The sequence below is a fragment of the Vombatus ursinus genome, unplaced genomic scaffold (assembly GCF_900497805.2).
Source record: "Vombatus ursinus unplaced genomic scaffold, bare-nosed wombat genome assembly UNPS02004677.1, whole genome shotgun sequence".
NCBI classification, from domain to species: Eukaryota; Metazoa; Chordata; class Mammalia; order Diprotodontia; family Vombatidae; genus Vombatus; species Vombatus ursinus.
In genome coordinates, this window is record NW_020944455.1 from 162700 (window position 1) to 173805 (window position 11106).

Sequence of the window (11106 nt, forward strand, 5' to 3'; positions counted from 1 at the left end):
AATAAACATCAGAGGAAGGATTCGAACCCAGGTTGTTTGACTCCAGGGCCACTGTTGTATTTTTCTCAGAGGCTCTTCCGGGGGAAACCTCAGTGCCTCCTTTAAGGCTGCCACCTCTAAAGGGCCTGTGAATAGGAGTGAGAGAAGGTAGGGAGGCGTGGGCAGTGCAGAGCTGTGGAGCCAGCTGCCTCTGAAGGGGCCTCTTCCCTGTTCTCTGTGTAATTATTCACGGTTGTCAAAGGGCCTGGGGCATTCTGATCTGCTTCTAAGAAGCAAGATGACCAAGTATTTTAATGCCTGCTTGGTTTTTCAGGGCCACACTGTGACCTCCTCTCCTGCAACCAGTGAGAGGGGATTATTCCTTTCCAAGAGAGCTCAGTGATTTAGACCTTGATTATAGGTTGTTGATGTAATTTGGCTGATGGAGGTCAGTGGTGTCAAACAAAGAGCTTGGCTGTGTAACATTAGTAGCCCCCAAGGATGGAGAGCTGGAGAGGAGTGGGTGTTAGCAGTGTTGACGCTCCGGTCACCTAGGAGACGGCATGAAAGCTGGGGGCTTCAAGGCAGCCTGTGAGCTGGCCTCCAGCAGGAGGTGAAGGGCTTGAATGGTCCCCATGGGATGAGGGCCATTCGACAGAAAGCAGAGTTAGCCTCTGCCCTCGGACAGCTTTCTTTCTGATACCTCCCAGCTGCCTGGTCTGCCATGATTTCCACCCCACCCCCAACAGTATCAGCAGTAGCTCTTGAAATCCTGCCTCTAACACTCTCACTACCTGTCTGACTTTGGTGAAGTCATCTGAATATTAAATCATCTGCAAAATTGTTGGGGGGATGGGGACTAGATGGCTTCTAAGAGATCATTTCACCTCCCTAAGCCTCAGTTTCCCCTTCTATAAAATGCAAAGGTTGGATTCTATGCCCTCTGAGGTCCCTTCCAGCTCTAGGAGCTCTGATTGTATGATCTGATGTCTTTCTATATGGATGGTCAGAAACAATGCACCAGTCTACAGGAAAGCAGGGTGAGGATTCCCATTTCCTGGTCTTTACCACCATGCTTCCTTTCCGGTGGGACCAAATAAAGAAGGCAAACAAATGGCCACTGGCCCAAATCTGTTTCAATAATAGCAGAATGGTTCCAAAGCAGGAGCTGCCAGGCATTGGCTCAGAGTTCCTGAGCAGACAAGGTGATGTCTTAGGCACTGTCCCAGAATGCACTGCACTCTGCCTTGTCAAGGAGCTGACACCCCAGGGCAACACAAAACACACACCACACATATCATCGTGTGGATGTTAGAGTCCTCAGCAGAAATGAAGGAAAAGAGATGAGATAATTACTTGTCAAGAGTTCTGTTTATATAGCCCCACTAACATTGAAGCTAACGGCTATCATTAACAGGAGGGAGATCAAAGTTCTTGCCACAGACTGACAGATGGTCCCTGGAAGGCACGCCAACTACATTTTGCACGCCCACACGTCCCAATCTGATGGATAGATACCTTCACTGTCTCTGAGTTGGGCCTCTATAATAAGCAAAGAAGGGGAGAAGAAAACTGAACTCTTTGTAATCTGGAAAAATGAGTCGAACTAAATGAGTTTCTGTCCTAAAGTCTTTTCCATTTCCGGCATTATTCTGTGGTCTTTGTTCTAAGCTCCCTTCTGCTTCTGATACTTTATAATCTTTGTCCCACCCATCTCTGCCATTCCATATTCTAAAGCTCTGCCCCCCCAGCTCTGACCTCCTCTATCCTAAAATCCCTCCCACCACCCCTTCTAGTTCTGACAGTCTTTGTTTTAAATGCCCCTTCCTTCTAGCTTAATATTTTATGGAGTTTCTTCCAGCTCTAAAATTCCATGTGCCATGGCCCTCCAAGCTCAAACACTCTCAGATTGCCTATAATAATTCTTTCATCTTGCCCCTAGGTGTTAGTTCCCATTAAATCTCCCTTCTTTTCTCTCTACCTCGAGGTATAGCAAACCCCCTACCAAAAAAAGTCCACATTGCTCTTACTCTATCTACCCAAGCAAAAAAAATCATTCACCAAAGAGAAAAGGGCTAGGGGGAAGGTGGATGGAGTGGAACATGTACCTTTTAGACTAAAAGTCTAAATGAGTGCACGTCAGGCACATAGTTGACATTTAATAAATGCTTTGTTGACTCGTCGGCTACCCGCTATCTTCCTCCATCCACTGGGAGCTTCAGAGAGCTTAGGTGGTTGATCATGAGAGCGGAAAGAGACCTTAAGAGTCATCTAATGAACGCCACCTCTGCTTTCACACACCCCCCAACCCCTCCCCTCCCCCCACCCACACCATCCCACTTCCTTTTTTGTACAGAAAGACTGGGTTTCCCCTTCCTTTCATCTCCACGGCTTACACACTGAGAAGTGATTTCTAGCGATCACCAAATCGTTTCTTGCTCCCTGTGGAGTTGTTTATTGTAGGTTCTGACCTGTGCTGTTATTGTGAAAAAGGATCAGGAAGACACTGGGCCTTAATTACAGGTGTCAATATGGGGGAATGTTGGCTGAGCCTGAGTCCTTGCCGTGAAATAATGGAAGAGTGGTAATTTTCAATTGTCATCGTTTACTCGTGGGTACTAGTGGTTTTAATGATGAGCAAGCATCTTACAACTGATTACTTTAGCCTCCACAGCAGCTGATTTAATACATTTGTTCATTGTTCTGTCCTCCCCTGCCTTGGATGTTTACACGACTCCTACCAATGCTCTACCATTTTGTTTTAATCATTGGTTTGGATTTCAGTTTTTTTTTTTCCTTGCTGGTCTTTTGTCTCCTTCACTCATCAGGCAGAATTTATCTTTCTGCCCCTCTTGCCTAGAAACAACTCAAGGAGAGACTCTGGAGACACATTAACAGGTCCATCTGCTTCTGTCTTTTGCTCTTCTAGGGAAACAAAAGTACCTGTGTGCCAGCAGGAATGATTGTACCATCGATAAATTCAGAAGGAAAAATTGTCCGTCATGTCGGCTCCGAAAGTGCTATGAAGCAGGGATGACCCTTGGAGGTACGTTCAGAGTCTTTGTTTTTTAGAGTGGATTTTCCGCTCACATAATCCTGAGGAGGAATCAAGGTTCTAGATACAGGCCAGCTTACATGGCCTGGGACACTTTACCTCCTTGCATCCCCACTGAGACTGTCAGGAGCCCCCAAACATGCCACAGAACCCTCTGTGATTGGGTAGACCAATTGAGTAGCAGTAAGCGGCCATCCGGCCACAGATTAGGTTGTCACTAGGAAATCTTAGGGTTACTTGCTTGAGTGGCAGCTTGGGGGTCAAAGGACTAAGGTACACAGTTCTGCTCCAGGCCCTGCCCCAAATTTTGAGGAGCATATAGAAGCTGACACCTTTGACCCAGGCACAATGGAGGGAATAGGGAAGGGCTAAAAGGTTGTCAAGGGTGCACCTGTCACTGACCACTGAAATACAGCCTTATGCCTTACTGCCTGGCCTCTTTAGGTATTTAAGACCTAACACCTGAGGCAACTCAGAGTATAACCCAGTATACAAGACTTCTCCAGGCAAACAGAAAATAGAAAGAAATGCAAAGATACATAATCTATTGGGAACAGCTCTGGATTTGGAGTCAGAAAACCTGGATTTGTATTTAAGCTCTGTCACTCACTCCCTCATTTTCCTCATCTGTAAAATGAGAGGGCTGTACTGTAAGGTCTTTAAGATTCCATCCAGTTCAGAATGCATGCTTTTGTGATCCTGTGCTTGAGGGCAAACCACCCACATAGCTTGATTCCCAGAGCTATACTCTGTTAGCCAGTCAGTACCTGGGTTCTCAGCTTTCCCTTCTCTCAAGGCCCTGAGCTCTTCCAGAAGAGATCTGAGTTCTTCTGGCTTTGATCAGCTGCCAGATATGTATAAGTCTCTGAGCAGAGGAAAGGTTGGAGCCCTTGTTAGGGCTTGAGGCAACGGCTGCCTCTTCTTTGCTCCTGTTGGGCTCCATGCTGCCCATCTTAGCTCTGTCCTGCACAGAGCCTGTAGTCTTAGTTGCCAAATCCACCCAGTAAATTTCCTACTCCACATTATACCCAGAGATAAGCAGGAATTATTGTATTTTCTCTCCCAAGCCATTCATGCAGCACCATTTTCCAAGGGGCTCTGCTGCAGGTCTGTGGCTGGCCAGCTGCTGAGAGGAGCCTAGCTCTTTCACAGGGGGCTTTCCCTTTGCCTTTCCCCAACCCCTAGCCTGGCACCCTCCTGTTCTCTGGCCCAAGCACCAGACCAGAAGATGCCAGCCCAGTTTGCTGATGCTCTGACCAGTGGCAGGGAGGAGAGCTACTTTGAGCTCTAGGCCTCATTTCTACGTGTTTACATCTGCCTGGAACCAGTATCCCTCCCCTCCCCTCCATTCCTCCTTCCCTACCTCCATTCCCCGCCTCCCAGAATGCTGCTTCCTTCAAGGACTTGCATTTTCCATGAGAAAAGCAGGCTCATTAGGCCACTTTGATTTAGAAATCAGAATGGGAGAAAGGCAAACCTATTCCTAGCACCCTGGTACCTTATTAGAGGTGATCAGCCCAGCAAACACAAAGAGCCCTGTGCACAAAGCCTGGTCCTCTCCTCTCCCTCCCTGGGCCTAATTTATAGCAATTACACCTCTCTGGCTGTCCCCTCACCCTCTTTCAGAGAGCTGCCCGTGGCTCGTGTGCCCATGCGCATATCTGCCAGGCCTGCCTTGTTTCCCACCTGCTGCCCATCTCTTCCCCTGCCCTTCTTCCACTCCCACCCTGCTGGCACACACCAAGGCTTTTCGATAATGACAATGACCCATCACACACCCGCTAAGATGACCAGAAGGCGCTTGTCCCACAAGCCAGGCCCTTAGAGGCCCCCAAGAATGGTGTCCCACACTGCTGGCTTCCTCTTCCCATCTTGCAGATGGGGAAATGGAGGCCCAGAGAGGAGAGGAGACACAATTAGGGAAGAAGAGTCAGCACTTGAATTGCAAGTCTTTGTGCTACAATCTGCTGCCCCTGAGAACTTATGAGGCAGAATGTCAGAGTTAGAAGGAACCTTAGAATTTTAGACAGGACAGTTGTCCAATGCAGGGGAGACCCTTGTCTGCGTCCACACACGCACACACTTTGTCTGACTGGGAAAGTAAAGGGGCCTGCCTCCCTTCTCAGAATCTTATTTTTAAATACATAAAAGAAAATATATGATTATAAGGGAAACGAATTGTAATGAAACAGAGCTATCAATTTTTTTTTCATGAAACATGAAATGACATACTCTCTTTAATGAGCCTTTGACACAGAAAGGGAACCTGAAATACAAATGCTTAGTATGAATTGAAGTAGAGATGCAAATTTTTTAGAAACCAAGTCTTTAAGCTAGTTAAGGCTGAGGGCCACTGGGTTTAGACCGTTAGCTTTTGGCTCATCTGATCCTCCCAATAACCCTTGAGGAATCCAAAGCTCAGAGACATTGAAGGACACTTTAAAAACAAAAATCATTGCTTCACTAATGCATAGGGAGAGAATGTTATTGATATCTTTTGTTTTCACATTTCCTTCATTCCTGAATGAAGCCTTCCTCTGCCCAGCCAGACATCCCTTGTAACAAAAAGTGTTGTTTTGGTCTGAACCTGTGATTTCATTGCTACAGGGAAGGCACAGTGAGGGAATGGCTTTGACTAGGGCAGATTGGGCGCCTATGCAGAGACAGACAGTCTTAGAGAACCCTGGGGGAGGAAAGGAAGGAAGGAAGGAGGGAAAGAAGGGAAGAGGGGAGGAAGAAGAGGGAAGGAAGAAAGGAAAGAGGAAAGGAAGAAAGGATAGAGGAAAGGAAGGAAGGAAGAGAAAGGAGGAAGAGGAGGGAAGGAAGGAGGGAGAGAGGAAAAAAGAAAAGAAATGAAGGGAAGAAAGAAAAGGGAGAAGGAAGGAAGGAGGAAAGGAAGAAAGAAAAGAGGAAGGGAAGGAGGGAGGGAGGAAAAGAAGGAAGAAAAGAAAGAAAAAAGAGGGAAAGAAGGAAGGAAGAAAGGGAAGAGGAAGGGGAGAAAGGAAGGAAGGAAAGAGGAAAGGAAGAAAGGGAGGGAGGAACAAAAGGATTTCGTGTGTCCTATGTGCTAGGCATTGTGCTAAGTGCTTTACAATGATTAGCACATTTGATCCTCACAACAACTCTTTGAGGTAGATGCCATTATCATCTCCATTTTATAGATGTGGAAATTGAGGCAGGCGGTAGTAAAGTAACTTCCCCACGGTCCCACAGCCATTCAGCGTGAAGCAAGACTTGAAGCCTAGGTCTTCCTGACTTCCAAGGCCAGCTCCCCATTCACCATCCCATGCTGCCTCTAACAATGATGATTATGAGACCTGTGATGCCATTGGTAGAGAGACGTCCCAGAGAGATAATTCCCTCCACCAGTGCAGTCCTGCCTCTACCTTGGTTGCATCTTTGAGTTTTCGACAGTTGACAGGGGCCCTCAGACACTAAGGTGACTTACCCAGGGTCACACAGCCAGTCAGTGTCAAAGACGAGTAGGGTTTGAATCCAGACCTTCCTGACTTCCAAGGTTGACTCTCTGTCTAACCTTGTCCCATCAGATGCCTCATAACAAAGAATTTTTGGAAAATAACAGTTTAGCAAAACCAATACAACAGCTTTCTATCACAGTCTATGCAACATTAGGTACCCATAGGCCCTCACCTTGGGAAGGAAGAGAGGGAGGTGCTTTTCTCTACCTGTAGAGGTGAAGGTTAAAGAGCCACAGTTGCACAGCTTAATAAGTGTGAGGGGCAGGATCTGAATCTGGGGGGACCTCCTTATTTGAATTCCTTCTTCTGTGGCACCCTTCCTAGCTAGAGCCCCTCTAGTTGGACCCCTTCATTTTGGGGATGAGGAAATGAATAGATCATAGGTTCATTGAACTGGAAAGAACCTTAGAGGTCCTCAGGTCCCACCAGTCCATTTTACAGCTGAGAAAACTGAGGCCAGAAGCATGAAGTGATTTACCCAAGTGGGATTGATCATTCACAGCCCTTCCAGATTTGCTTGGCATCCCTTCCCCACTGCTGTCTGCTAGAGACCAGGCGGTCCCCATTTGCCCCAAACCACAAAAAGGTCACCAAGAACCCAGTCTGAAAAACACACCCGTGTTACAAAGAATTCACGCACTTAGAACTTACTTATCCTCTTGGAGCCAAACGTCCCACCTTCCACAGCCTCCTCCGCTTTCCCCCAAACCAATTTATTATTATTTGCACAGTCAGTGTACGTCAAACATTTACCTTGTGTAAACAAATAAAAAACAAATAGCCAATAGGATGACCCCTTGGACGCTAAAGCAGCCAGCTTCTAGCTTCATGTGGTGTGAATCCAGCCTAGTCATTTTGACCTTTCTCCAAGCTCATTAAAACGATATGCTATGTAATTCTGCGCTGGCCCCCACCCCTGCCTCCAGTCACACTGTGCATTCCAGGGTCAGATCAAAGTAACTTTAGGGTTTTCTCATGTCGTGGAGAATCCAGTTCAGTGACATCCCATAATGTGCTAAATTTGGAGTCAAGAGGACTTTGAATCCGAGGTCAGCTTGTAACCCCCAGGTGACCTTAGTGTAGGGAGTGTTGAACCTGAATTCAGAAATACATGTGTTCAAATCCTTCCTCTGAAGTCAATTGTGTGACCCTGGGTAAGTCCCTTCCTCTCCCTGGGCCTCAGTTTCCTCCTCTGTAAAATTAGAGGATTGAACTTGGTGCCTTCTGATGGCCCTTCTAACTCAAGATCTAAGAGGAGCCTATTGAGTGACCTTGGGCCAATTCCTCTCTGGACCTCAGGGGCAGATTACTATTTTTTCATGAAACCCCCATAAATCAGACCTGTGGACTTGCAGGTAAGTGGCTTGGTCTCCAGGCCTGGAGATAGTAATCTTTGTTCCTACTTCCTTCCTTGTGTGTTTTGGAGACAGAGACTTTGGCTAGGTGGGCTAGGGAACTCCCTGCAAGGAAATTTCCTCTACTCTGTGAAATCAGTAGGCCCAGACTCTTGTATGGAGCATTGAGAAATGAAATGACCTGCCCGGGATCACATAGCTAGTGTATGTCACAGGATAGATTTGAATTAATTAGCAAAGATTTAAGTGATTGACCCCATGCTGGCTGAGACACAGGTATAAAAAGAAACAGTCCTGGCCTCGGGTCATCAGATCATAGATTTAGAGATAGACAAACCTGAGACTAGTTCTGTGCTCTCAGCAGAGGTAACATGTATATAGATGGATGTGCACAAAATGTAATCCAAGGTAACTGGGGGCAGGAGGTTGGATTAGGAAAGGCCTCAGAGAGAATGTGACTCTCAGACTGAGATGTGAAAGGATCCTGGGCTTTCCAGAGGTGGTGGTGAGGAGGGAAGGCATTCCACGTGTCAGGAATGGCAGTGCAAAGGCAGAGAGACAAAGATCTTCCTGACTTTGAGGCACACCCAGTTCTAAAGTCATTTCCTTATTTCTTTTCTTTTCTTTTTTTTTTAAGGACAATTGGGCCTAAGTGACTTGCCCAGGGTCACACAGCTAGTAAGTGTCGAGTGTTTGGTCTGAGGCTGGATTTGAACTCAGGTCCTCCTGAATTCAGGGCTGGTGCTCTATCCACTGCGCCACCTAGCTGCTGCCCCTTAAAGTCATTTCCTCCAAATAAGCCTGTGAGGTAGCTGGTAAAAGTGTTGTCTTGTCTTGTCCAGTTGTGTCCAACTCTTTGTGCCCCCATGGACCAAAGCATGCCAGTACTTTCCGTGGGGTCTTGTTGGCCAAGACACTGGAGTGGTTTGCCATTCCCTTCTCTAGCTCATTTTATAGATGAGGAAATTGAGGAAAACAGGGTAAAATGACTTCCCCAGGGTAACACAGCTAGTAAGTGTCTGAGGTAGGGTTTGAACTCAGGTCTTCCTGACTCCAGGTCCAGTGCTTTATCCACTGCAGCGCCACCTAGCTGCCTCCAGTAAAAGCTTTACTATCCCCATTTTACAGAAAAGGAAACTGAGTCTTCAAGGTGATGTGTTCAGTGTCACAGAGCTTTTCACTATAAATACAAAGCTTCCGTGTTGCCTTATTCATCATAATGATTAATTTCTGTCACTTGGCAAGGCTGGGCACTAGGGGAGAGAATGAGATGAGTAACCAGCCTCTGACCTCACGGAGCTAAGGCATGTGAATAACCCTAGGAGCCAAGATCTAGAAGCCAGCTAGAGGCTGATAGAGCCAACCTAGTCTAAACCTCTCGTTTTACAGAGGAGGAAACTGAGGCCCAGGGAAGTGAAGTGACTGGCCCAATGCCACACAGGCAATAAATGGCAAAGCCAGGACTTTAACAAAGGTCCCCTGATTCTAAGTTTCACGCTCCATATTCATCTCTATTTCCACAATATCTGCCTCACAATATACAGTAGAATAGGACAAGTACCTGAGAATGTGTTGAGAATTCAGAGGCAGAAGAGTTTACCCAAGACTTTACCGGGTAAAGAGTATTGCATGGGGCCTTGAAGGATGGTCAGAAATGGATTGGATGTAGGGGGAGGGGTTGGTGAAAGTAGAACGCAGGAGAGAACATTCCAGATGTGGGGAATGTTATAAGCAAAGGCAAGGAGGGAAAAAAGCATGGGTCTGGGCCCTGCCTTTGGCTAGGGCTGAACAAGGAAAGAAGTTGTTCAAAAGGTACATGGTACCAAATGGAGAAATAACTCCAGTGAGACTGAGAATTGCTAACATGTATATAGAGTGTTGACATTCAGAAGGCACTTTACATATGTCCTCTGATTTGATGAGTACCCAGCCAAAAAACCTAGCCTTCCAGCCATTACCCTTTTTCCATCCCCATTTCCAGGCTGGGTACCATGGCCTTCCTTGGCAGCCTTCAGGCCTCAGCAAAGGGGTCACGGACAGTTAGTGGTTCCTTGAAGGCCTAGCTGTCAGAAGGGACCTTCTCTTGGTCATGTTGTATTTCTGGTTGCTTTTTGAAAACAATATATTGCTAATTGCTTCAGGAATTTCAGTCCTTTACCCACTTTGCACTTGAGAAAACAGTTATAAATATCCCAACCTCAATCAAGGGCCTTCCCTCTCCTGAGTTAGTTACAGATTTTTCACAGCCCATAAGCAGAATAAATACACAGACGTTTCTCACTTTTCCCTATCAAGTCCTCAAGGATAAATTCTCTTTTTCAAAGCTGATGTGAAAGAAAACATGGTCCCTTTCTGGTAGTGTATGTGTGTTGTTGTTGCTTAATTGTATCCATCATGTCTGACTCTCCATGACCCCATTTGGAGTTTTCTTGGCAGAGATACTGGGGTGGTTTGCCATTTCCTTCTCCAGGTCATTTTACAGATGATGAAACTGAGGCAAACAGGCTTATGTGACTTGCCCAGGGTCATACAGCTAGTTAAGTGGCTGAGGCCAGATTGGAACTCAGGTCTTCTGACTCTAGGCCCTGTGTGCTATCCACTGCAGTGCCACCTAACTGCCACGTGTGTGTCTGTGTGTGTCCATGTATATGTGCATTTTCTAAAGAATGGTCTCCTTTAAGGGGCAGCTAGGTGGCGCAGTGGATAGAGCATGGGCCCTAGATTCAGGAGGATCTGAGTTCAAATCTGGACTCAGACACATAACACTTACTAGCTGTGTGACCCTGGGCAAGTCACTTAACCCTGTTGCCCAACCAAAAAAAAAAAAAAGAATGGTCTCCTTTGTACTGCCCATCTCTTGCTAAAGTCCATAGAAGGTCAGAGCCAGAAGGGACCTTAGCCATCACCTAGTCTAGCTACCTTGTTTTCCAGAGGAAGAAACCAAGGCCTGGAGAGTGGAAATGACTTGCCGAAAGTAAGGCAGGTTAGAGATGGAAAGGACGTTAGAGATCAGCTAGTCTGATTTCCTTCCATTTGTGGGTTTGTTTCTTTTATAGAGGGGAAAACTGAGGCTTACCCAAGGGAGAGGAAGTGACTTACCCAAGGTCACACATAGGACTCTAGATCTAGAGCTGAAGGGGCCCTCAGGGGCCATCGAGTCCAGTTCCTTCATTTTACAGAGGGAGAAACTGAGGCCCAAGGAGGGGAAGTGACTTACCCAAAGTCACACATAGAGTCT

The 11106-nt window shown here is 46.6% G+C and overlaps 1 protein-coding gene across 1 annotated transcript in view; it reads left to right on the forward strand.

Moving 5' to 3' along the window:
- The window catches only part of AR (androgen receptor), a 152093-nt gene that overhangs the window by 96234 nt on the left and 44753 nt on the right, over window positions 1-11106 (forward strand). The window contains exon 3 of the mRNA XM_027839075.1: window positions 2909-3025. Coding sequence (XP_027694876.1) covers window positions 2909-3025 — 117 coding nt within the window. The remainder of the gene's footprint in view (window positions 1-2908; window positions 3026-11106) is intronic.